The 24,804-nt window shown below is 39.3% G+C and overlaps 2 protein-coding genes across 2 annotated transcripts; one reads left to right on the forward strand and one right to left on the reverse strand.

Annotated features, from left to right (window-relative positions):
* Window positions 1-4,739: 4,739 nt before the first annotated feature.
* MOCS3 (molybdenum cofactor synthesis 3) lies at window positions 4,740-7,386 on the reverse strand. Its single transcript, XM_076352236.1, has one exon. It carries the CDS (start codon window positions 7,363-7,365, stop codon window positions 5,974-5,976), a length of 1,392 nt encoding a protein of 463 aa, XP_076208351.1. The 5' UTR covers window positions 7,366-7,386; the 3' UTR covers window positions 4,740-5,973.
* A 92-nt stretch (window positions 7,387-7,478) lies between these two features.
* On the forward strand, window positions 7,479-19,787 carry DPM1 (dolichyl-phosphate mannosyltransferase subunit 1, catalytic). The gene is made up of 9 exons (XM_076352237.1): window positions 7,479-7,623; window positions 8,502-8,601; window positions 10,752-10,785; window positions 13,025-13,101; window positions 13,209-13,234; window positions 14,196-14,291; window positions 15,774-15,842; window positions 16,138-16,252; window positions 19,401-19,787. The coding sequence occupies exons 1-9, from the start codon at window positions 7,517-7,519 to the stop codon at window positions 19,503-19,505; spliced, it is 729 nt and encodes a 242-aa protein (XP_076208352.1). The 5' UTR covers window positions 7,479-7,516; the 3' UTR covers window positions 19,506-19,787.
* Window positions 19,788-24,804: the final 5,017 nt, after the last annotated feature.

The raw sequence follows: 24,804 nt of genomic DNA on the forward strand, positions 1-24,804 counted from the left end.
TGAACATACTCTTACTCCAGAAGAAAAAGCAAATCCATGTTACATTCCGATCCGCAGCTCTTCCAAGTGTATCATAACTTTCCCACTGACATCAGCAGGCCCCAGCAGAGGAGCTTCAGAATAAAATCTTGTAAAAAGAACAGAACAGCAACCAGTGACTTCAGCAGTCTTAACGACTGTAAGATTCTGTAAGAATGTTATTAGGACTAAACTTTCGACACAATGAAAGTGGTCAGCATGAATTTGACCAGTGAGTAAATGTGGTAGCAATTAACTATTACAAAGATGTAAATTATGGACAGCTATTGGTTATGTTCCTAGATTTTGAAAGAACTTTCTAAAAGTTCTATTAAAAGTAATACTGGACATCAAAAATATTATTATCTTTAATTTTTTTGTTTTGTTTTTACACTTGGCACCTAAGTGTTAAAAAAACTCTTTATGAACTTTTCTCTGCATGAACAAAAATCTTTTCTCCTAAAAATTTCAACATTTGTCTTCCTGTTACTACCAAGTCACAGGCACAATTATATCCAGGCAAAAGGAGAAGCCCAGTATCTTTTGGAGAAATCAGTCGCTGTGGGGTGAAGGGGATCTCAACAGCAGGGGTGGGGTTCTTTTTGGTTTTTTCCCAAGAGTGTTAAACTATCATGCTGCATTTTGTTCAAACGCACTGGAACATGTGCACTTTTTTCCCCAGTCACTATAAAGGTGATCTTCCGACGTCTTAGAGGCCACTACAATTTTACAGACCACCAGCTGAGAAACACTGCCCTGGCCTGCACACACACTGCCTGAACTCAGCTGGCAATTTTATCAAAACATTATAGTACCCACTGCTCCCCTTGCTCGGGTTTTTTAATTCTGTTTCAAACACTGAGCTAGTAAGTCGGAGACATGCATAAATCATGTGACACCAAAAAAGTTCATGCTAACATTGTAATGACTCAACCTTTTCTAAAATATACAGTGATAAGCAAGTCTTTAATCTCCAGTGATAGAATGACTCAGTTTCAGGAACAACTCACCTAATTAACCAGGACATGATTTAAGCCATTTCATATGTAATATTGCGATAGTCTACTGCAGGAAATAACAAATACACCATCTTTTCATTTCTGTATTCTGACCAGCACCTGGATTTCAATGAAAATCACAAGCATTCGAACTGATGCAAGTGCTATGACTTCACAAGACCTCTGCTTTTGATTTATAACCGTGAACCAAGAGCTCTGCCAGACTCTCCACTGCTAGCATAATGCAGATGTTTAACTGCAGCATTAAGGGAATAGAAGCTTAATCCCACACATGAAGCTAAAGATTCTAAAAACTTTCAAATCTATTTTAATAAATCCCGAGTTAAAAGATGCTTATAATTATCAAAGCTTTAAATGAATTAATATGCTTATTTTTATCCCCTTGTTTCATCATTTTTGTTACTCCACTTTTCTTTAGAGAGCTAGAAGAGGATAGCGCATTGTGGCTTTTGTTAGCTGAAGTTTCTGCAGAAACTCCAGCTTGCTGTTACAAGGTTCATTCACGGCATTTGCACTGAACACACTTGCAGGATTTTTTAATTTTTATGTTTTAAATATTGAAGACAGGCATCAAACGTTTCTACAGTACCATGTGGGACGCTAAGGTTCACAACCTAGTTTCATTACCACAGGAACGTGCCTGAGCTCTGGGCACAGCTACTTCTATGGGCTTGTTCTGATACATCAGGTCTGCAAGTTCAGTTCTTGTTTTCCAAAGAAGTCCAATTTGTTGTGTGGGGATTCTCTGACTTAAAGGACTTTGATTTTTTTTTTTTTTTTAATCTTTTGTGCCTTAAGTTCCATTTTACAAAACAAGAAGGACAAAAAAGAAATGCCCTTGACTCTTCAAAAAAACCCAGCCCTAACCAGGTAAGAAAATCTGCAATGCTTTTCAGTAATACTAAGAATGTACTAGCAGTGACTCTGCGGTGATTCTCTATAGATTTAAGATCTACGTTTAATTTTGTGCTAGTGTTTCTAATAGCCCTTTTCTGTACAATTATCCGTTTTGGCTGCAGAAGCATTTCAAAATAGCATGTGGAAAAAACCTCAGGTTAAGTCTCTGAAACAAACAATGCTTTGAAAACCCTCGAAAGATAATTTCCGTTATAATTTTTTCTTCCAATATTGTATGTACTATTCAATTGCCCTGCTCCATTTTATTCTATTTCCCCGGTCTTTTTTCAAAAGAACTGGACAACAATACATTTTTACAAGTGAACCTCAGCTCCTGCTAAGGTTGAATTGCATCTTAAAACCTAGAGAATGATTTGGTTTATTAACTTGCAGTGCCACCTAGCAAACATCCTTAAAATTTTTTTTCCTGATGTAGTTTTACAAAGGACAGCTTAGAGCTTTCATATTTGAAAAAAGAAAAAGACAAACTTGTGCTCGCAGTATTTTAAGCATCTAGTGCATACTTTTGTTTTGAACAGTTAAATTCTATTAGAAATTATACTTACAAATAGGATAATAATAATGATGCTCACATACCTAAAATTCTGGTATATGAACTTTGAGAACTAGTTTCAGACATATCCCTTATACATTTGTCTACATATAGTTCCTTTAATTGTTGGGGGATTTTTTTTTTAAATCATACACTTTGATAGTAGGTCAGTGCTGAATTTATTGGAGTTTTGAGGTAAGAGAGACTCCTGCCACCAAAATAAGGATTTTAGCTTATCAAGGCACATTAGTACCTTATATGCAGGCACCTTTTAGACTTGCGTGAATGCTAGACCAGCTTGATTTGCTCGCCTTAAAATAATACCCATGTCCCAGGACAAAACAAGTTTAAGTATTTAACTCTGTGCCTGAACCGTGAAGCTATCCCATAGACCTACATGCGGGAGACATTAAAATGCAGCAATTCAGAATAAATGCTGCAGCCACTTTCTATTACCCTAAACCTCTAACAGGAAGCCGTTTCCTGTTTCGTTCCTGTGCCAAATTCTAGTAAGCCATTTTAAAAGAGAATATAACCAAACAAGCAAAAAGCAACCTCATGACATGAAGAGCAAGGGACTGAAAGAAAAATACACTCTGCTGACTGACCTTATCCTTTCCGAGAACACCTTAGACCAACTACACTATAAGCTCCTTGAAGAAAGCTGCTTATCTTCATTCATAATGTCAACGTGTACCAATATTTAGACAGTACTTTGGCAGCAATACAAAATTATAGTTTTACTGCTTCTCTTAGAATTTCTAAGTAGAGTTCTGCTATTATCCTTCCTGGTGAACACAGAAACCACTACATGTTTTACAGAGTTCAAGAAATAAAGCAAGTCAAAACAAAAGATAAGTTTCCAATAATAAGAACAGTTTTGGCTTAGTTATGATCCTATGACCCTTGATTTTTCAGCCTATCTCCAAAGAGTCCAGCACCGCGTGAGGACTGCATTTACAGGAAGACTTGTGTATCACTTCAGCAAGTCAAGGGGAAAAAAGAAACAAAACTTAAACAAAACAAAAAAAGCCCCAGCATGTAAAGAACAAAATTTTGACAAGCACTACAGACTCCATCTTTAGCTAAGATGCATGGCAGATGTTTTCATACCTGCTGAGAATTTAATTGCTATTCTAAGTCAAGGAAGAGAACGCTTCTTTTTTTTTCCCCCCAAAGAAACCTACATTTTGCATACTCCCTTGAGATCAGAACTGAGCCACTAGTTCTTTCCAGAATAACCATCCCTATATTGTATGGCCCAATTAGTTTTGCATAGAACTCTCTTTATGCAAAAATAACAGAGGCATTTCAGATGCTGTACTCCCATAAGAACTTTGGACCTTAGTCCCTGCAGATTGAGAATAATGGTCTTTCCAGAAAGCCATTTTAATAGAAAAGATCCTTGAAAGTTTGTCTCTCGTCCATCTGACTTGATGCATTTACTTTTTTTGCCAGTTCTGATTATCATTCTATGGTTTTGGTCCATTTTCATTTATCCTTATCATCGTTTTTCCACAGAGTTCTCCAGATCTTTCAGGTGTTAATTGTTTTCTATACAGCACAAAGACTCACAGTCTGGTTTCCTGCTTGAAAATGTGCTACAAGAAATGCAGTTATAAATTCGCTACGAAAAATCCTCCACCAAACACCACAGGCTTTAACGTCACCTCCTTTTTCTTTCAGAGAGTTTGTGTACATCTGCTGCTAAAATGTTGTAACAAGGGAAAAGACTTTACACATTATTTCTATCCACTGGAAGTAGCACTCAGATTTAGAATCACAAGGTCTTTCCCCTCTCCCCAAGTCCATAGGTTCACCTTGCTTTGAATGACTGAAAAGGAATCACTTTTTCAGGTCAGATGGATATGTGACATACCATCCGTTGTTTAGCAGTAGGAGGCTGGGTATTGGGGAATGACTGCTACTGCTCCCTTTTATGTTTCAGTCTCTTCTTGACATCACAGTAAAGAAAGAAAAATGAAACTGTAGGTCACACATTTCAAACAAGTCCCTCTGGTTTTTCATTCTCAAAAGCCGAAACCACCAGAAGCCAGATGTTCTGACTGAACCAAGCCTCCACAACCTGTCTTAAAAGGTCTTGACTCGTGACTGTCTCCCTACACACCACAAAGCACTAATGCTTACTTTAAGACATGGCCTCCAATGTTTTCATTGCCCTACAAATTGCAAGAGATATAACTCTGTATTTATAAATTCACATCACTGTTTCCTTCACAAGAGACTAAGATTATTATTGCTAGAACCCACGGCATGTTATAATAAAGCAGGTGGTGTGCATGTTCTCAAATTTATTTTACTAAAATATGCCTTTTCGACTACTAATTATAATGATACTATGCTTTTTTTTGCCCTTGTATAATGCAAAGATTAGTCATGACAGGTGTTTTTTTCCTCCCTAGAAAGCAAAGGAAATCCACACCTTAATTAATATAATAAGAAGATAATTACTATGCTTAAGAGATGAGGACTCAGGCAGCTCTCTGTTGACAAGCTATTTATTTCTCTTTCTTTTCATTCAGTTCGTCGAAGAGAACTTTTTAGATATGCGTAGCTCTTCATGCCACTTAACAAAATAATGCAGTACCACTGGGGATATGCAACCACCACAACAAACAGGGAGAAAACTTACGAACTTTGTATTTGCAGAAGGGAGGCCGCATATCTATTTTTGTCCCTCTCACCTCCTCTTCATCTCTCAATCTCCGAAATCTTCTAAGCCCTCACAAAAGCATTTTCTGTATGTTTTACAAACCTTCTGCACTCAAACTTACGTCTTATTAACATTTAGCTTCGGTTTCTCTATACAAGTTGGGGAATACACTTTTTTGCCAGCCAACAAATGAGGATGGATGCCCCTGGAAGTTCTTAACAGAACACCCTTGCTGTGGGTGCTGCTATTTGCAGCGAGCAGTTCTCTTTCATAAATACACAATGCTCCTGCAGAGAACTGAAAGATGTTGACAAAAACAGTCTTGTCAGCATTGTCTTGGCAATTCCCTATGATAGGCTTAATAGCGCTACTGACCAGCTAGAGATTAACAGTTAGTTATTTTTTTTAATCACTGCATGCACTGTTTCAATTTGTTAGGCAGTTAGGAGAATGAGTAAAAATTTTCAACACTTGACTCCTGTTCTTTGTCATTCTCCAGGCTATAATTACTAATTCGGAGTCATTCTCAATTACCACATGCACGATTAAGTAGTTATTCCAAGTTTTCACTATTAAACAATAGCCAAGAAACACATTTCTTTCAATTTCCATGGATAGTTTCACATTTTTATAAAAGTAATCAGACATCTACAAAAATACACAGGTCTTTTGGAAAAAAATTACCATTAAAAAAAGCAACATGGTATTTCTATCTCCTGTTTTATCCACGTGATATAGGCATTACACAGAGAAGATGAAACCCTATGGAATTTACTATGAAAATCCGTGGGGTTTTTTCACCATTTAAATTTCTAATACTGAGGAAACGTTGGGTCAATTTTACTGGCCCAAGCCATGAGCCCCCCTTTAATATCCTTAGCTAACACAGAACCAAATTCTTTGACAGGCAACTCCTGCAGAATTCTTACAGCCTTCTGAGAGTCATTTCCTAATTTGCAAACAACATATACAGGAAAAGATGTTTGGTCATTAGTTCTCTGCTTTTCTTCACAAATTCTTTTTTCTAAATATCCCAGACATTCTTCGTCTTTTTCTTCTAATTTACTCAAAGGAATGTGGACAGCATGTAACAGGCGACAGATATCCACTTCTACCTGTGGCCGAACATCTAACAATACATGAGGAACTTGCTCATCCAACAGTTTTTTGTACTCCTCTACAGATACCCTGTCCTTACTGGACAGCAGACGTAAAGTCCTACACTTGTCTGTTGCAGAAGAACCACAAAATGCCTCATAATCCTGAAGGCAGGTGACAGATGGATTGTCACCACAAACGGCACAGTCTGGTTTCTTTGGTCTTAACTTGATGTTGCGAAATCTCCCTTCACGGGCATCAAACATCAGCATGAACTGACTGAAGGAGGAACCCATTCCCGAAGCAATCTTCAGCACTTCCAAGGCCTGGATGCACCCCATGATGCCTGGCACGACACCCAGCACTCCCCCATCCGCACAGTTAGTCACCGTCTCTGGTGGAGGGGGCTTGGGGAAGAGACACCTGTAGCAGGGCCCTCCCTGGTAGTTGTACACGACCAGCTGCCCCTCCAGCCGGAGGGCACTGCCGGACACTAGGGGTTTCCCAGCCAGGACACAGGCGTCATTCACCAAGTACCTGGTGGGGACGTTATCGGAGCAGTCGGCGACGATGTCGTACTGCCGCACCAGCTCTAGGGCAGTGCCAGGGCTCAGGGCGCCGCAGTAGGGCACGTACTGTACGGTGGAGTTCAGCAGCCGCAGGGCGGCCGCGGCAGATACGGCCTTAGGGAGCCCTCGGCGCGCCTCCCCGTGCAGCACCTGCCGGTGCAGGTTGCTCGTCTCCACCACGTCGTGATCCACCAGCCCTAGGCGGCCGACGCCGGCCGCGGCCAGGTACTGGGCCAGGGGGCAGCCCAGGCCGCCGCAGCCCACCACGAGCACGGAGGAGCGGGCCAGCAGCAGCTGCCCCCGCACGCCCAGCTCGGGCAGCACCAGCTGCCGGCTGTACCGCAGGATGTCGGCGGTGCTCAGCGAGGCCCGGGCGGGCAGAGGGGAGAGCTCACCGGGAAAGGCGGGGGCGCCCTCCTCCGCGGCGGGGGCACCCCCCGCCAGGACGGCGGCCAGCCGCTCGCGTAAGCCGCGCAGCTCCTGCTCCCGCCGGCCGATCTCAGCGCTCAACCGCGCCGCCTCCGCACGGCCCGCCATGGCTGAGGGGAGAGGGAGCGAGCGAGCGAGACAGCGCGTCACTACCGCTTCCGGCCGGCTGCTCCCAGCGCTCCGGCGGTTCCGGCCGCGCCGCGTGCACTGATTGGCTGCGGCGCGTCCCCGCCGGTTCCGGGTGCGTCAGCGCGCCGACATGGCGGCCGGCGGCGCCGACAAGTTCTCGGTGCTGCTGCCCACCTACAACGAGCGGGAGAACCTGCCCCTCGTCGTCTGGCTCCTGGCGCGCACCTTCCGGGAGAGGTACCGGCCGCGGCGGGCGGGGCTCCCGGCCCCGGGGCGGTACGGGGCTGAGGGCCCCGGGGCCCCTCAGCGGGCCGGGGGCTGAGCTCCGTCCCTCCGCCCGGGCCGGCTGCGGGCCGCCGCTCCGCGGAAGGGACGGAGGCGGCTTTCAGAGCTGCAGGGAAAAGGTGGTGTGCGAGCACAGGCCGAAAGCGTCCCCTCGGGCGGAGCTGACGGCCGGTGAGGAGCGGGCTCAGAGGGGCTCGGCGCTCGCGGTGTGAGGTTGTGATAGAGTCGCGACGTTCGGAGCAGCTGCCTGCGGAGCTGGGAAGGACGCGTCCCGTCAGGCTTACAAAATGGCGTCACAGCTTGGGAAGGCAGTAGCGGTATCCGTGCCGTGAAGTACGGAGCGTTCCTCGCCAGTGGCGGGGGAGGGCGCGCAGCCAGCTGTGTCTAACCCGTAGCGAAGAGCGCAGCTCTGCCCCGAGGTTAATTAGGAAACGAGCTCAGTCGGAGGTCTCGCACGGGCTGTGATCCGTTCTGCAGCAACCGCGAGAGCAGGGGCTGCCCGGTGAAGGCGCAAAGGCGATCTTAGCTGTCCGCCTTTCCCAACGGGGAGGCTGGAACCGGCTGCTGTGGTGGTGCTGGGGCGACGAGGAGGCTGGCGTTGCTGCGGTGTGCCCTGCAGCCATCGCAGCTTGAGACCTGAAACGGTGACACCGAGGCGCGTGTTGCCACCACGAGCATAGTCCTACAGCTGTAAGGATAGCTATAGCACGTACCGCTAACGGTCAGAAAATCACTTTGTATTCTGTTCCTCAGTTTCCTGCCTTTGAAAATGGCATAGGTAGAGAGATTGGGTTTTCCATTTGTTCATTTAAAAATAATTCTCGTTTCAGTGGAAACAATTTTGAAATTATCATCATAGATGATGGAAGCCCGGATGGGACACAGGAAATTGCTGAACAATTGGAAAAGATATATGGATCAGATAAAATAGTGAGTTGTATATTCTGGGTTTTGTTTTTTTTTTTTTTTTTTTTCTTTTCATTTTTATTGTATTGGAAAGTACTTGAAGCCCTTAGAGAACTGGAACGGAGTCCCTGGATTCTGCACTTTCTTTACGTCCTTAAACAAGTTAAGTTTTTGCACACCGCTTTAGACAAATGTAAAATTATGATAGTCATCCAGCTGCTTAGCAGCGTTATGAACTGATATACAGAATCATGAATTAATGTTTGCAAAATGTTTTCAAGACTTTGTGTATTGCTGTGTGCTATTGAGTAATGCATAGTGGTTGTTAGTGTACTTTGTGCGTGCCTGAGGGAAAGATGAGGTTTGGATAAACTTCAACTTCCTCTTAAGTGACTGCAGGAACAGGGAAATTGGAAAGATGAAAGCTAGTCTGGTCTTGTGATTTATTTTTAATTTGTCTAGTTGCATTCCTCAATAACAGCACTTCTTTTTTTTCTATTTAATATATTACCATATAGCCATCAATTACATACAACAAGATAGTGTCATTTATTTAGTCTTTATGAGCCATTAAAGCCTTTTTTTTTTCTTCAATAGAAGCTTTATCATAGAACAGTGTAAAAACCCAACGTTCAGTTTGAAAGTTTTGTGCTGTAAGCAGTGTCAGACACTTTCCTAATCTATTACCGTGTAAAAGTAAGGTTTTAAAAAGTATTTGTGAATTAAATACCACTTATAGCAATTACTTTAAGAACAGTGTATATAGGAAGTATTAGAGTCTTTTTTTTCCCTTTTTTTTTTTTTCTTTTTTGATACTAGTAATAGAAAACTTTAAAATAGTTAGCCAACCTTTCCTCGCTGCTTAGGAGTTTGATTTTGAAGTTTAATCTGTGGACCAGCCCCTGCAGCAGTGTTGAGCCAAGCACACTTGAGTGGAATTACGTGGCGGCACTGCCATCAGCTCCCACTGATATTACTGCAGTTGTGATTTTTCATTAGGTGAATTTTCATTGTTTCCTGATAATGTTATTTTTTCTTACACAAAATTCTTTTCTTTGTTTTCTGAGCAAAATCATTGTTCTGATTTGTGCTCAGGAGTCGTTGTCCAAATAACTCTATGGGACTTTTCACTTACTACATTATGCTTACTGAACATGGTATGCAGTTAACTTAATGAGGGGCCAACATGTTTAAGGAAGTAGATGAGGAATCAAAGTGATTTTTTTTTCTTTTTGTTAATGTTCAAATTTAACTATTTATTAAAGAAAAGAAAATACCAACAGAAACCAAAATAACAAATCAGCAGAGTAATGATTACTCTTTCATATCTGTGTCCTTCTCTGAATTACATTACTTATGACCTCTCAGATAAGGCATGAAAATTAGCCAAGATTTAAAAGTGAGATTTAAAATTTGTTTCTGAAGTATATTTAGATGACTGCTTAAATATCTGCCCTCACCTCCCCAAATGCTGACTTATATTAAAGGCACTTTAGGAAGAGTTGAAAGTTAAATTACTGTCATGATGATCTAAAAGTTAGATTCCCTTTTGTTAGTGGCAGTGCCCCGTTTCCCCCCTGCACTTCATATGGCCTTGCAGGAGCTGAGGATACTTGGCACAGGTTTAAGGCTTGGTCACTCATATTCTGAAAGATTAATAATATTGTTATATGGTCATTATTCATGGGTTATATCTGTATGCACATGAATATCTTGAAATTTATATTCAGTACTAAATATGCTAAATCACTTCACTTTGGGAAACTTGCTAAAATATTTGCTGTTAGTGTTTGTCATTCCTTAAAAGTAATGGTGCTGGGGAGACTGTTGTTCGGATTTGTAACTGTATTTCATATAATGGAATTTGAGGAAATCCTTTAGTAACTAAGATGGTGCTTTTAATTTTGTTTTTTTTACTGCAGAACTACTAAGTAACGCTTAAAAGGGGTTTGTTTTTAAATATGACCTGATCAAATACCTGTTTAATATAATGGTTTGTTTCTCCTGTATTTTGACAGATAAATTTATTTTGATATGTTATCTAGATTTCTAAAAATGAAAAGTACATTTTAAAATATTTTTATACCTCAAAAATAGTGAATTTTAAGGTGTCACTAAAATTAATTAAAAACTGTACTTCAAGTAATATGTGCATATTTTAATATATCCTGCAGCTTCTAAGACCCAGAGCAAGAAAGTTGGGACTCGGTAAGTTCTTATTAACTCTGGTTAGTACTAAAAAAAAAAAAAAAAAAAAAAAAAAAAAATCTGCTGTATTCTTCGATTGATTCTAGTGTATGAAGTTCCAGAAAAAATCACAGTAAAGCCCGAAAGCAGGAATATATGTTTTCATCAAGTTTTTTGTAAGTGAACAAGCTTAAAAACCACACACACACAAAAATCACAGTGTGTTATTTATAACAAGTTCCCCAAAACCTCAAACCTGAAAACTGTGGTCACTGCAATTCTGTACCACTATGTGTTCCTGTTAGCATCATGCTGCTTCTCTCCTTCCCAGACTGCATTCACTGATTACAGAATGAGGGGTCTAAATTGAGGAAAAAATGTAACTTTTTACAAGAGTAACTGCTATATTTGTGTGGAACCTACTGATCCCGAGGGGACAGTGGTACTTTCTGTGCAATCTACCCATGTGTAGGATGCTTCAAAAATGGGACCATAGTTCATGCAATCTCCAGAGAAGGCTGGGATGTTTTTCTGACACGTATTTGGACAGAGCTCTTGACAGTTAAACCCATTTCAGTGTGAATTATTACTCTAATTAAATGAAAAAATAGGTATCTGACAGATGTCCAGCACTCAAACTACTAAGTATTGTCTCAGCTATTAACCAACATGTGAATTGAAGGCTTTGAAGTACATTGCAAAAGTTACTTGTATTGCAGAAATCTCGCTAATTTGGGAGCCAATCTTGTAGTGCTGAGACTGATCATTAAAATTTGCATGGAATGGTGCAGGACTGCAACTTTATAGCTCTGATGCCATATTTCACAGAATATGTAAATCAAGTTTGTCATTATTTGCTTTAGGAAAAAGCCAGATACCCTAGGAAGTCATAAATGACATTAAAACTTGTAGTATGGAAACTATCCTAAAATAAAGTGGAGATATTTTCATCTGTTAAGAGTCATGTTGTACCCTTATCCCTTCTCTCTTATAATAGGAATGGAGAAAATGATAAATGCAATACCTTGTTTGATTTATTGTTAATCAGTATCTGCCTTTCTTGCTAAATGTCTTGGCAACCCCCACTTCCATGTGGTTGTAAAACATTTGACGTGTCTTCTGTACCGAGTACTGCAGCTAAATAATTTCTCCGGTCCACTGAACAAAAATAAAATTCTAATTTTGATATTGAATTGTCTATTTAAATCACCTTTCTATACTTTTTTCTACATCTCATTTATCTAAGAAGCTCCAAAAAGCCTACATATCTTTATTTTTGTTTTCTGCCTTTTCATCGTTTGTCCTAATTTGACCAGTATTATGGATTAAAACTGACTGAATTTAAATTTTTCATGTACCATATCTACTAATCATGCACAGTACACAAATCTGTGACTGACACTCCTACTGTGTAACTTTGTAAACAACATGGAAAAGAAAGGAAAGACAGGTTGTTCATTAACCAGGAGTTTAGTTTTCTGTGAGAGTGCCTGCTAAGGACAACAGCTGAGAGTGTTTTGTTTTCAGTTTTATCTATTCCTTATGAAGTTAACGGACAGACTCAAGAGTAATTTGGATCAGTGAAGAGTATATGCCAGTTTTTATCTCTGTTGTGCTGCTGTACTGTCCTTGGAAGCAGTGCTGTCTTTTGAACGATGTGACTCGGATCAGAAATTTGCATTGTTGAGGAAAACTGTAATAGCAAGACTTGTTCCAGCTCTTATCAAGATAGCTACCCTGGTTCGTACAGGATGAATAAAATGCAACAAAATCTAAAGTAAGAAAAAAAAGACTCTCTTCAGGTTAGGTATCAGGATATAATTCATGGTGTCAAGGAGAACAACCCAAAATCTATATACTACTAATAGTAAATCCTGAGTCTAGAAAGCAAGTTTTTTTTAACTGTCAGTGATTATTTTCTTGCCTGTGTCCTATTTCCAGTTTTCTGTGGCTCCTAAGTGCTTACGGCACTTCTGGAAATGTTATTTCAAATAGTGTCCCACTTATCAAGTCATGTTTCTCCGTGCATTTCTCCATGCAGTAGGGTTTGCCAAGGTTTGTATTTATAAAATCTAGTGCTGAAATTGTAGGGAAAAGGAAAAATAATTTTAATGTTTGACCACTGATACATTTTAAAATAAATGTTAGGAGTTTTTTGTAGTATAACTTAGAGATTTTTAGAAAATAAGCAAAGACTGTGGCTAGAAGATTGCATACGTTAAAATAGTGAGGGAAATTATTTCTGTACTGTTTTCATCAGGCACTGCTTATATTCATGGAATGAAGCACGCCACTGGGAATTTTATTGTTATTATGGATGCTGACCTCTCTCACCATGTAAGTCTGTATTTTAGGTACTGTGTTTTTAATCTAAGTAAATTCTCATTGATTTTTTTTTACCCCTGCCCCTTTTTCTTTTCTGATCTGTTTTCCTTCCATTTCAGCCAAAATTTATTCCAGAATTTATCAGGTAGGTACCAATTGTAGTATGAGAGAATGACTTCTGAACATTTACTGTTTCATAGTAATATTTGAAAGCTTTATATTGTATAGCTGTCTAGCTGTAGTCAGAAAATTGTCAAGGCAAGAATTCAAATAAAAGTGATTGGACCTCATTAGATTTGTCCCAAAATAATCCAGAAAAATAATTATTTCCTAACTAGAGCAAAAATCCCCAAGCTTAAAGTAACAGAGAGCATGTGGGGCTAAATACTTTTCTTCCTTGTAATGGTTGTTCAGCTTTGAAAAGCGTATATATAAATGTCATCTTCTAATCATTTTATCATGTGTGCATATAGGGATATTGATCGGAGGACCATGTCCTCAATTATTGGTGAAATACTTTTGTGTACCTCTTACCTTCCTCTCCCTGTAACATTTCAGTTCGTGAGAAATGGTCAACAGGCATTACATTGGAGGCCAAGGGCAGCAGTCTGTGTAATTTTCAACTTTCTTGCTAGGTAGTTCTGGAGACCTAAAATTTTAGATAAGGTTCTGCAGCAGTCAGGCATGGTATGGACTAAGGATAGTTCTAGACTTGTCCCCTTACTATGGGTTTGTGTAATTTAAATATTTAAATCTGTATTTAAAATCATTCTGTCTTTTGTACTAGAGAGAGGCTTTAAAAATGCATAAGTCGGTCTTTATAAATTATTTATGAAGTCGTCTATGAAATTCTGTGACATAGTTGGTAAAAGATAATCATAAGATTCCCTGAAATAGCTCTTTATAAGAGAACAAATAACAGGTTTTTAAATGCATAATGCTTATAACCACCATAACTATTGCTTTCCTCTCTTCTCTACTTATTTGTTCAAAGGTTTGTAAAATACAGATTTTGTACTAAAAGAGTGATTGTTCTTATTTTGAAATTTGTACTACCTTCATACAAATATTCCTCCTGTTTTTCTGATAAAACCAATTGCTTCTAGAAAGCAGAAAGAAGGCAATTTTGATATTGTATCTGGAACAAGATATAAAGGAAACGGAGGAGTATATGGCTGGGATTTGAAAAGAAAATTAATCAGGTTAGTATTTTTCTAGATATTTACACATAAATTTGTTACTTAGAAATAATAATTCCCAGTACTCAGTCTGTGTGAGCTGAACTGAGTCTTTAGTCAATAGTACTGGGTACTGCAAAATTATATTAAATAATAGAAGTGTGCATGATTTGCAAATTCTTTAGTTAATACCCACCAAGAAAGAATGTAATGATATGACTATGCTTGCGAAATGTGTTGGAACAGTGGACAAATCTGCATGGCATCAGGTTGGGACAGTCAGCTTCATCATCCAAAGAATGAGCTGAGACTATGACACTTTTGTCAAGTTTGAAAGACACATTTAGTTAGCTTTAATAGCTGTAATGGTCCTTTCCCTAAACAGTAAATCACTTGCTAAACCCCTCTGTTGACACTCTGATTTGTCATAAGTTAAGAATTATCTGGCACGATCGATGTCAGTAAATCATTACTTAGACCGTACTAGAAAACGGTTACAGTGAACACTAGGGAGAGGTTTCACCCAAAAGGGAAGAGGAAAACTCTGTCAAGGTCGTATAAGCATGGAGGCTGGCATCTCAGGTTTACAGGGACTGACAGGTTTTAAGGAGGTAATCGACAAGTTTCTGCATAGTCTTTCTCTTGCACCTGATTTAAGAGAATAGACATAAGTTAATGCTGATTTATATGTTACAGTAAAGAATTAGGAGCAGAAGTTGTGTTACCAGTCTGATCTGGAGATGATATCACAGGGACGGTCTTTGCGTTTCTCCTGTTTTTTAATGGCTAGAATAAGTGCTCATCTTTTTTGTGAATCTAAATAAAATATATACCCAAAAAAAAGGAAGAGAGCTAAATGGACATTACAGAGGAATCCCTTTACATCACACCAGACAAGGTGAAGGACTTGCACATCTTATCAGTGTGTAATACAGCCCTCAGCAAGGTAGTCATGACTGGCTTTTCGGTCTCACAACGTTTTTCATCAGTGGAGCTTATCCATATCATACTATGAAAGCAGTGTAAACCAAAACTGAACCTTGATTTTTCTAAATCCAAGTCTCACATTTGTCCAGGAAACATTTTTATTCTCCACTTACAGTGAATGTTAAGTCAGAAGAAAAATGTTGTTTTGACTGTTATCAAGCTTATTTCTTTTGTATTGTGTTAGTGTGTAGTTGTACTGACAGTTCTACCATAAAGAACCAGATTGTAAACCTAATTTCTAAAAAATCATTGTTTTCTCCTTCATAGAGAAGTTCAATAATCTACTAATCGTCTACATTTGAAAAACAAAATGTTAGCTTTTGATTTCAAGCTTCTATGATTTATTTAGTCAAATCTAGCAGTGAAAACGTATTAGAAATATAATTTTTTCCTATTAAGCAATAAAAGGTTTCTTTTTTTTTTGCTAGTAGGATGATATTTACTTATTTTCTAGAAATTCTGCTTGATCTTTCGGAATTGTGTACTGAGCAATTTTGACATTCGTGTTTTCTTTCACAGTCGTGGTGCCAATTTTATAACTCAGGTTTTGCTGAGACCAGGTGCATCAGACTTAACAGGGAGTTTCAGGTATGGGTCTGGTTTGCAATTCATAAAGTGTATTTGAAATTAAGGCACTGCTGAACAAGGAACTGGAGTAAGAACAGACCTTCTTTACTGAAGACTATGAAATCTGTTTGGAAAGGGTGTAAGAAATAGTAGACTAGATTGCAAGAACTGTTGCTCCTATGACTTTGTTACAGATTTTTTTTAAAATAGTGATGATATGAGTGAGTGATTACAGTTAAGATTCCTACACACTATGTTGATTTCCGAAGTTCAGAAATCGTGCTTCAGGTTTCATTTTCTTTGTAATCGTTTACAGGTTATACAGAAAAGAAGTGTTACAGAAACTAATGGAAAAATGTGTTTCTAAAGGATACGTCTTCCAGATGGAGATGATTGTTCGGGCTAGACAGTTAGGATATACCATTGGAGAGGTATAGTAAAAGTTTTGATGAGTATATTGTGCTTTCATTTAAATGTAGATACACATTACTGGGGGCATGGGAAATTTTGTGTACTTCCAAGAAGCAGCAAGATTTTCAAATCGATACAAAGAAATTATATATGTAGAACTCTATATTTTTTCCAACTTTTCCAGGTGAATACCAGATCCGAAATTCCAGTTACTTATTCCCCTGGCTGATATGCTTCTCAGATCCTTCCCTCTTCCTGTTGCCATTTCTTTAGCTGCATACAATTTTGCAAGGTTCTTTAAAGGAGGTAAAGAAGTCAAAATATACTATGAAGCTGCTCCGAGCCCTTTCTTTCCTCCTCCATATTATACAGACATCTCTAGTTAGGTCTTTTCAAATCATTTTGTTTTCTCCAGCAACCTGATTCTATTTCAGATTTATTCTGTTCTCTGTCATTTATTGCCTTGTTCTTTTCCAACTTTCCAGCTATCACAACTTTTCACTTCTGAACTCTTTGAATGTGCTGCCTACAATCATTGAAAAAGAACTCCAAACAATTGTTAGATCCTGTATTTCCAGCAGTCTGATTGCTGCTTTTTATTTTTCATTGAATTGCTCTTGCTGGTGTCTTTAAAAACGATTTGCTGGAATTCTCTCTACAGCCAAATCTCAGAACCAGTTCTTCATCATCATTTTCATGACTGTGAATTGTCAGAGAACTCTGTTGCTGGTACTTCTCTCTCTGAACTTTACGTATTGCATTTCTTTATCAACATCGGGTAGAGTATTTCCACACAATAAAGCAAGCTCTTTTCTTCCACCTTTCTGCCTTATGGAGCAACATCACTATCCTGTCTGTGGCTGGGGTTTGACCCTAATTTCTTTGGTCTTCACATCCAGCTGCATTCACATATTGCTTTCTAATATTGCTGAATTAAATCCTCGCCTGTCTATACATCCAGATACTGAAACCTAGGGTGAAATGAGGTTTTATTTACTATACATTTTTAAAACAGTAAAATACACTTCTTTGGCTTTAAAAAAATGCAATCTTGGGTTGCTTATACCTCTTCAGGCTGCTGCTGCAAAGACCTCTTTTCTGTTTATTTGATCCCACCCCTCATTTATTTACATGCCTCTACTGGTTGTATAGCACCAAATATAAGATATTTGTCTTGCGGTTCACAGCCTGACGGACAGTCTTCACTAGGCCTCATGTCTCCCAGTCAGCATTGAGACATGGGCTCTGTTTTGTGATGGGTCAGTTATGCCGTCCTCCACAATTCATCTGTTACATTCTCAACTAAGCAGCATCTTCCCTCCTCTGGTTTCTCACATGTGGCAAGGGTTCTCTCTAACACCTGAAAAGTTGCTTTGTTATTCTGCTTTGGCCTTGTCTTCAAGATTTCCATTGTGATATCTGTAACAAACTTGACAGTGTTCAGATTGCTGACATAGACCTATAAATAAGACTATTGTTTTCTTACTGTTCTCTGTATCATCTCAATGTTGTAACCTCCCGGGGCAGGACAATTTTCCATTATGTTTCAAGTACATTGATATGGTATTTCCTGATCAATACTTATGATCTTTATATATGTTGTAATTATCCAAATGGTAATACTGAATTCCAGAAGAGGTGACACGTGCATGTCTAATTCCTGGTTTGCTGGTGCTGCAACTCTGCAGGCAGAATAGGAGTTTTTATGCAGTTGTAAAATGTAGATACAGTTGTGAGGGTAAAATATTTCTTAAGCAAAGTTGAAAATGAAGATTGGGACCTGCCAGTCTAAAAGGAACAAATAGATGATGAGATGAACTGACACAAGCTCTACGTGAATAGTCTTGTATGCACCTGTTTCATTTTGCTGTACTTCTTTACCGTATGTGAAACGTACCACAGTGCGTGGAATACACCCTTTTGAAAATGCTTCCTTTAAGACTAATGATAGAACTTCGCCTTCGCAAGAAAGGCAAAGTCCAGCAACAACACAGGTGGTTAATTCTTATACTGAAGGGAAAGACTGGATACCTTTTATTAGATGAGATATTAACCATTCTTTCATCACTGGTCAGGAAATGTCACTTCTGACATCCTGCACTGACTACATAGTCAGTGATTTCTGTCCATGCCCTGTAGATCAGCTGTCTGTAGTTGCCAGGAAGCTTACTGGGATCATCAAAGGGACCCTACTAAGAAGGCCAGAGTCATTGTTGAGTCTATCTGCATGCCTTTTTAGGTATCTTCCTTACCGTCTTGCCCTGGGTTCTCTTCTACCGTGGACTGATCCGGTAGAATTGTGAGAAATCCTCAGTCCTGGCACAGATGCAAGGGTGTGGTGATTTTTGTGTTCCGCTTGCCAGATGATTTCTGGTTGAAACTGCCAGCAGAATGCTAAGCCAATTTTTTAATGACTTTTGCAAATGCAATTCTTTATTTTAGCCCCTGAAGTATTTTAATTTTGCACACAAACATATATGGAAATTCTTGAATATTCTAATACAGCATTGGCAGAATGTCCTGTCATATGCCATTTGTACGTGGTCAAATTACTGAAAAGCAGTACGTTCCTAAGATTTCATGAGTAGTGAGTTAAGCTGGACAGTACAATCATTTAAGTAAGGAAACCAAAATTAGTGTTTCAAATGCCCTTTAATCCTGTAAATAATCTATAAAATGGTCAAAGACCAATGAAGACAGGTATTGCTTGTAAAATATGCACTAATTGCCATGTTCAGGTGTCATCTCCTAGCCAGTGGTGAGGTTGAGCAGAATGCTGTTTCATGGTGGCAGGAGATTTTTGCCTTCCTGAGGCATTGACTCAAAGGTATTGAATTTAGCTAACAAGGAAAGTGGTGAAGGTTCATTTTAAGCCCCCAGGCTTTTAGTGCACTGAAGGTATTAAGTTTGTCCTGACTGGTGTATCATCCAGCCACTGAGTAATGTCTTTGGATCATCTTTAAAAGTGATAAAATAATTTCATGCTCCCCAGCTATGGGGCATCATTAAAGCCCCATAGTAAGAAGAACTGACACAAAGGAAGCCAATCTGGTGCTTGCCTTCTTCCCATGTCTAAACATGCTGTAGTTCAAAGGCCATTCTTTTGTTTACAGAATATCTGATTATTTAGGTTTTGAACTTTACAAATAGTTTTGCTTGTTTCAACAGGTTCCTATTTCATTTGTGGACCGTGTCTATGGAGAATCTAAACTGGGAGGCAATGAAATAGTCTCTTTCTTAAAGGGACTCTTGACCTTGTTTGCTACAACATGATAGCTTAGCTTAAATTAACTTTTTTAGAAAAACATTTTCTGACATCTGTGTGGTTTTTAATATATAATCGCAGAACCTTGATAACTTGTGTGGTGACCAGAAGACCTGCTATAAACTAACAATTAAACAAACCACCAATAATAAACTAAATATATTGTATCCCAAAATGCTCCTTTCAAAATAAATGAACTGTATGTTAAACTAAAATCTAATAAAGACTAATGCTCTATTCTATTTTTGTAAAAATAATGAAGTCTTAATAAAGAACACAAAGCTAAATGATCTTTTGCATTTAGAAATGAATCATTATTCAGCAGAAGCTAAAGATGATTTTGAAATAAATACAAGCAAGGACATAAAAAACCCTACATAATTTCTTATCTTTGTTCTGTGGTTTGCAGATAGTATTTTAAATATATACCAATTGGTTCCCTTTCTTTCCTCAGCACATATATACATGTATGTTAAAGCAGATTTACAGAACAGTTTCTACAGAACTGATAATAGCTTGTGTAGTTTAAGAGGAAATACAGATGAGTACAGTGATTTGTTCTTTGTAAAATTGTTCCTAGACTGGAAAGAAGGAGTATTCTTTGGATAAGAAAAAGAATCATATGTGTGGAATAATTTTGTATTCTGTGTGTTTGTCCAGAAGCAGATGATTCCCTTTTCCTGTTTTCTTTAGAAACTAAACATTTTTAGAATCTATAAAACAGGAGTATGACATCTCACCCAACTTTAGGGTGAGAGAAGACCCACTTCACCTCACTGAAGACATTTGAGAAATTTTTCATATGTCAAGTAACAGTTTGCAATATAAAATCTGTATTTGTTCCAGATCCTGATGAATGAAATACAAACAGAGTAATACTATTTTTTGTTTCACTGTTTGATACAGCCAGAACTCAGAAATTATGAAGCCCTTGCAATCAAATGTGCACTTGGGGGGGGGGGGGGGGGGGAGAAGTAAGCAGGAGGATGAAGTTATTCTGATAATGGCTTTATATATATGAAAAATACATCCTCATTTTTTGCCATGGGGTTGTGTGGATACCTGTATCAGAAAATTAATGGTAGGAGAGGAGAAGCAACAAGTATCTTAAAAATTACGCCTATTTGGCTTCTGTTTGTGTGCATTCCTTTAGTACACTAGATACAGTTGTTAATATTAGAAAGAAAAATTTAGCAAGTCTGTAGATAAATGATAAATTCATATTTCAGATAGTCACCACAGTGACAAAAATTAATTAAATAAAACTTTAAAACCTTATTTTCTAGTGGACTGCTTTAGAGATATTCCTTTGTTCTTTAGTGAAGTTGTATAGATTCTGATATTCTTCTCCTTTTCTGAGTATTCAGAGCAAACATTTCATATTTAATTTGCTTTAAAATAATAAAAAAAATGTAGCTGTAGGTTTTGTATCTACCTGTAACTGGATTACAGTGACTTAACTGTACATTTTGTGACATTTGCCTGTACTTTTCCAGCAAATTATATATAATTTCATTTGGTGCAGGCTAATCAGATGTAGTAATATATACAGAAATAAATCTCTGGGTCTAAAGGGCCACTGAAATCTCCAGTGAATAGGTATCATCTATTTATGTTTCATTTGGAGGTTTCATGGCTAAAATCAACATTTTAAGTTGAAGATAAGGACAAAGATTTTAATGACCAAATAGTGGATTTTTAGATGTTTATTCAAATTTACATACTGCTGACAACCATTTGCTAGAATACAAATTGAACCTCAACAAGATCATCTTTTTATCAGACTTTTGTGTAGCGATATATAACTAAAGTCCATTATATTAGTTATTCAGATCTAATTGCTGTGAATTAGGGTTTAGCTTTTAGAATGTGCATGCCTACTTTTTAATTATGGAAATCACCTGGTAAATTTCCTTCATGTATCCATTTATGAGATCGTGTTTGGAGGAAGGTGCTTCAACATACAAATTAGCATCATGCTACACGGCATATTTGGTGTGCTCCAGTATGTGAAAATTTGAAACGTGACTGGGCTATATTCAGTTTTTAGATAAATAGGTAATATTATGCTTAAAGGTAACGGTATTTAAGTTATCAAGAAAGAAATGCTATAAAGAAACAAAAACAAGTGCTTTGTGGCATCACGACACAAGTAGACGCTCTACAGTACTTCTTGAAACAAGACAAGGTTACAGGGGTGAAACTGATTTCAATAGCCTGCACCAAGCTACATGTAGAAAGCACTACTGAAAGGAACCAATACGTGGATCCAGTGGAAAGCAGCAGAATTAAGAACATACAGGATTTCCCTGAGTTAGTGGGATATACGCACGCACACACACATATTTCACAATACATACCATGAAAACCATCTGGGATTTTTTTCCTAGCAAAAAGACTGTATATTTCTTCAAAAAGAAGGGGACTGGGCTGCAGACAACTCGGTGAATGTTGAATGCGCTTTCAAAAGTTGTCTTACAGTAAGTTTTAAAAGCCTGAACTTCAGAAAGAGGTAGCTGCTGTTCGTGCATTTGACCCTCCATGCACTTGTAGAGGGGAGAATCATAAAATAGTATGCTGTTAATGTTGAGTTAGGAAAAAAAAAAAACCCAGAATCTTTGCCCAGAACTGGCCTAAATCACCTCTCTCTTCATCCTTTCCCACATCTCAGCCTGCAGTACTTTCTTTCCAATGAGTTTCTCTGCTGAGGTGACTAAAAACATCTGGTTCTAAAGTATTCCCTGTCTTTGAGCACTTAGATCTGGCACTTTAGAACCTCACCAGTACTCCAACAGTGTTCTGTACATAGAAAACCATTGCAAAAACAAGCTCTAAAACTGTATTCTATTGCTGACCTTTTCTCTTGCATGCACTGCTGTGAGAGTTCATGAAAAATAACTATCGTAATACTGTAACCAGCGTTCAGAGCTCTAATAGAGGTCCTTCTTTAATAAAGCTAGTATCTTTTCAGCAAACAATGGGATGAAATAGCCGTCACTTAGTGCTACTTAAACTGTTTTTTACTTACAACCCCCCTGCTATGGTGTCGTGGTTTAACCCCAGCTGGCAACTAAGCCCCACACAGCCACTCGCTCGCTCCCCCCCGGTGGGATGGGGGAGAGAATCAGAAGAGCAAAAGTAAGAAAACGCGTGCATTGAGATAAAGACAGTTTAATAGGGAAAGCAAAAGCCGCGCACACAAGCAAAGCAAAACAAGGAATTCATTCACTCCTTCCCATGGGCAGGCAGGTGTTCAGCCACCTCCAGGAAAGCAGGGCTCCATCACGCGTAATGGTGACTTGGGAAGAAAAATGCCATCGCTCCAAATGTTCCCCCTTCCTCCTTCTTCCCCCAGCTTTATATCCTGAGCATGACGCCACATGGTGTGGAATATCCCTTTGGTCAGTTGGGGTCAGCTGTCCCGGCTGTGTCCCCTCCCAGCTTCTTGTGCCCCCCCAGCCTGCTCGCTGGTGGGGTGGGGTGAGGAGCAGAAAAGGCCTTGACTCTGTGTCAGCACTGCTCAGCAGTAACGGAAACATCCCTGTGTTATCAACACTGTTTCCAGCACAAATCCAGAACACAGCCCCATACTAGCTACTGTGAAGAAAATTAACTCTATCCCAGCCAAAACCAGCACACATGGTCAGGGACACCTTCCACTAGACCAGGCTGTTCAACAGAAACTCTTTGAGTTACTTGAATTTGTTCTCAGCTTCTTTTAATCAAGTCTCTTTGTATTTGAAGACCACCTATGTAAATTCTTAACATAAACCCAAAAATTTTAAAAGTATATGTATTGTAGGGGAAGAATAGCTTATAATGTAAGAAGGAAGTTATGCAGGAATGGCTATACTATCTCTTACAGTGCTCAACAATGGATGCAGAATGAAAGCAAGTAAGAAACACGGCTAGTATGACCTTTGCCCAAACACACCAACAGTCAGTAATGCAGGGTCTTTTGGAGCCAGATATCAAGAAGGTCTGGACCTTTAAATGGTTCCTTGTTTTTTCTAAGAATTTGATTGCTTTTTGAATCCATTTAAAGTTTTGGCTTCTACAGCGTCCTATAGCAATGAGTTCAACAATTTTAATACATGTATTTTTTGAAGTACTTTCTTTTGTTTAAGCTTACTGCCTAATAAGTTCATCAGATGTTCTCAGTCAGTGGATTGAGAGCAGCCCTGAGGAGAAGGACTTGGGGGTGTTGGTTGATGAGATGCTCAACATGACCCAGCAATGTGCGCTCGCAGCCCAGAAAGCCGACCGTATCCTGGGCTGCATCGAAAGAAGTGTGGCCAGCAGGTCAAGGGAGGATACTCTCCCCCTCTACTCCGCTCTCGTGAGACCCCACCTGGAGTACTGCATTCAGTTCTGGGGCCCCCTGGAAAGAAAGACATGGACCTGCTCGAGCGGGTCCAGAGGAGGGCCACGAAGATGATCAGGGGGCTGGGAGCACCTCCCCTGTGAGGACAGGCTGAGAGAGTTGGGGTTGTTTGGCTTAGAGAAGAGAAAGCTCCAGGGAGACCTTATAGCAGCCTTCCAGTACTTAAAGGGGGCCTACAGGAAAGATGGGGAGGGACTCTTCATCGGGGAGTATAGTGATAGGACAAGGGGTAATGGTTTTAAACTGAAAGAGGGGAGATTTAGATTAGATATTAGGAAGAAATTATTTACTGTGAGGGTGGTAAGGCACTGGAACAGGTTGCTCAGGGAAGCTGTGCATGCCCCATCTCTGGAAGTGTTCAAGGCCAGGTTGGATGGGGCTTTGAGCAACCTGGTCTAGTGGAAGGTGTCCCTGCCCATGGCAGGGGGGTTGGAACGAGATTATATTTATGGTCCCTTCCAATCCAAACCATTCTATGATTCTAGTATTCTATGTTCCCTATTTCTTGTTTCCTATTTGCCTTTTCCTATTATTTTATAGACCCTGCTTATCCCCTCATCATACTCAGTCTCATGTTTCTAATTTCCTCAGACAAGAAGCCACACCACACATTGCTATTCTCAAAATGTTAGTAGCAGACTATAGTAGAACAACAGTTCTACTATAATCTTTAGAGATCAGGTACCTAGAACTCCATACAGTGTCTTAAATATTCATGTACTAGGGATTTATATAGTGGCATTTTAGTTTTCAGTTCCTTTCTTAATACCACTGCAATACTCTACGTGCCTTGTTTTGGCCACCACAAAACACCGACTTGACATTTACAGAGAATCTTTCATTTTATGTCCCTGGTTTTACAGTTCCACATAAATCAGCTTTTCTTAATTACATCCATATTCATTTCCTATGAAGGCACAAAT

The sequence above is a fragment of the Aptenodytes patagonicus genome, chromosome 14 (assembly GCF_965638725.1).
Source record: "Aptenodytes patagonicus chromosome 14, bAptPat1.pri.cur, whole genome shotgun sequence".
In the NCBI taxonomy this organism is placed as follows: domain Eukaryota; kingdom Metazoa; phylum Chordata; class Aves; order Sphenisciformes; family Spheniscidae; genus Aptenodytes; species Aptenodytes patagonicus.

Bases quoted from the DNA above. Each gene is read 5' to 3' on its own strand.
- MOCS3 (XM_076352236.1), bottom strand. From the start codon at position 7,365: ATGGCGGGCCGTGCGGAGGCGGCGCGGTTGAGCGCTGAGATCGGCCGG.
- DPM1 (XM_076352237.1), top strand. From the start codon at position 7,517: ATGGCGGCCGGCGGCGCCGACAAGTTCTCGGTGCTGCTGCCCACCTAC. The intron at 8,602-10,751 runs GTGAGTTGTATA...TATATCCTGCAG, and splicing joins TATATGGATCAGATAAAATA to CTTCTAAGACCCAGAGCAAG. The intron at 14,292-15,773 runs GTTAGTATTTTT...TTTCTTTCACAG, and splicing joins TTGAAAAGAAAATTAATCAG to TCGTGGTGCCAATTTTATAA.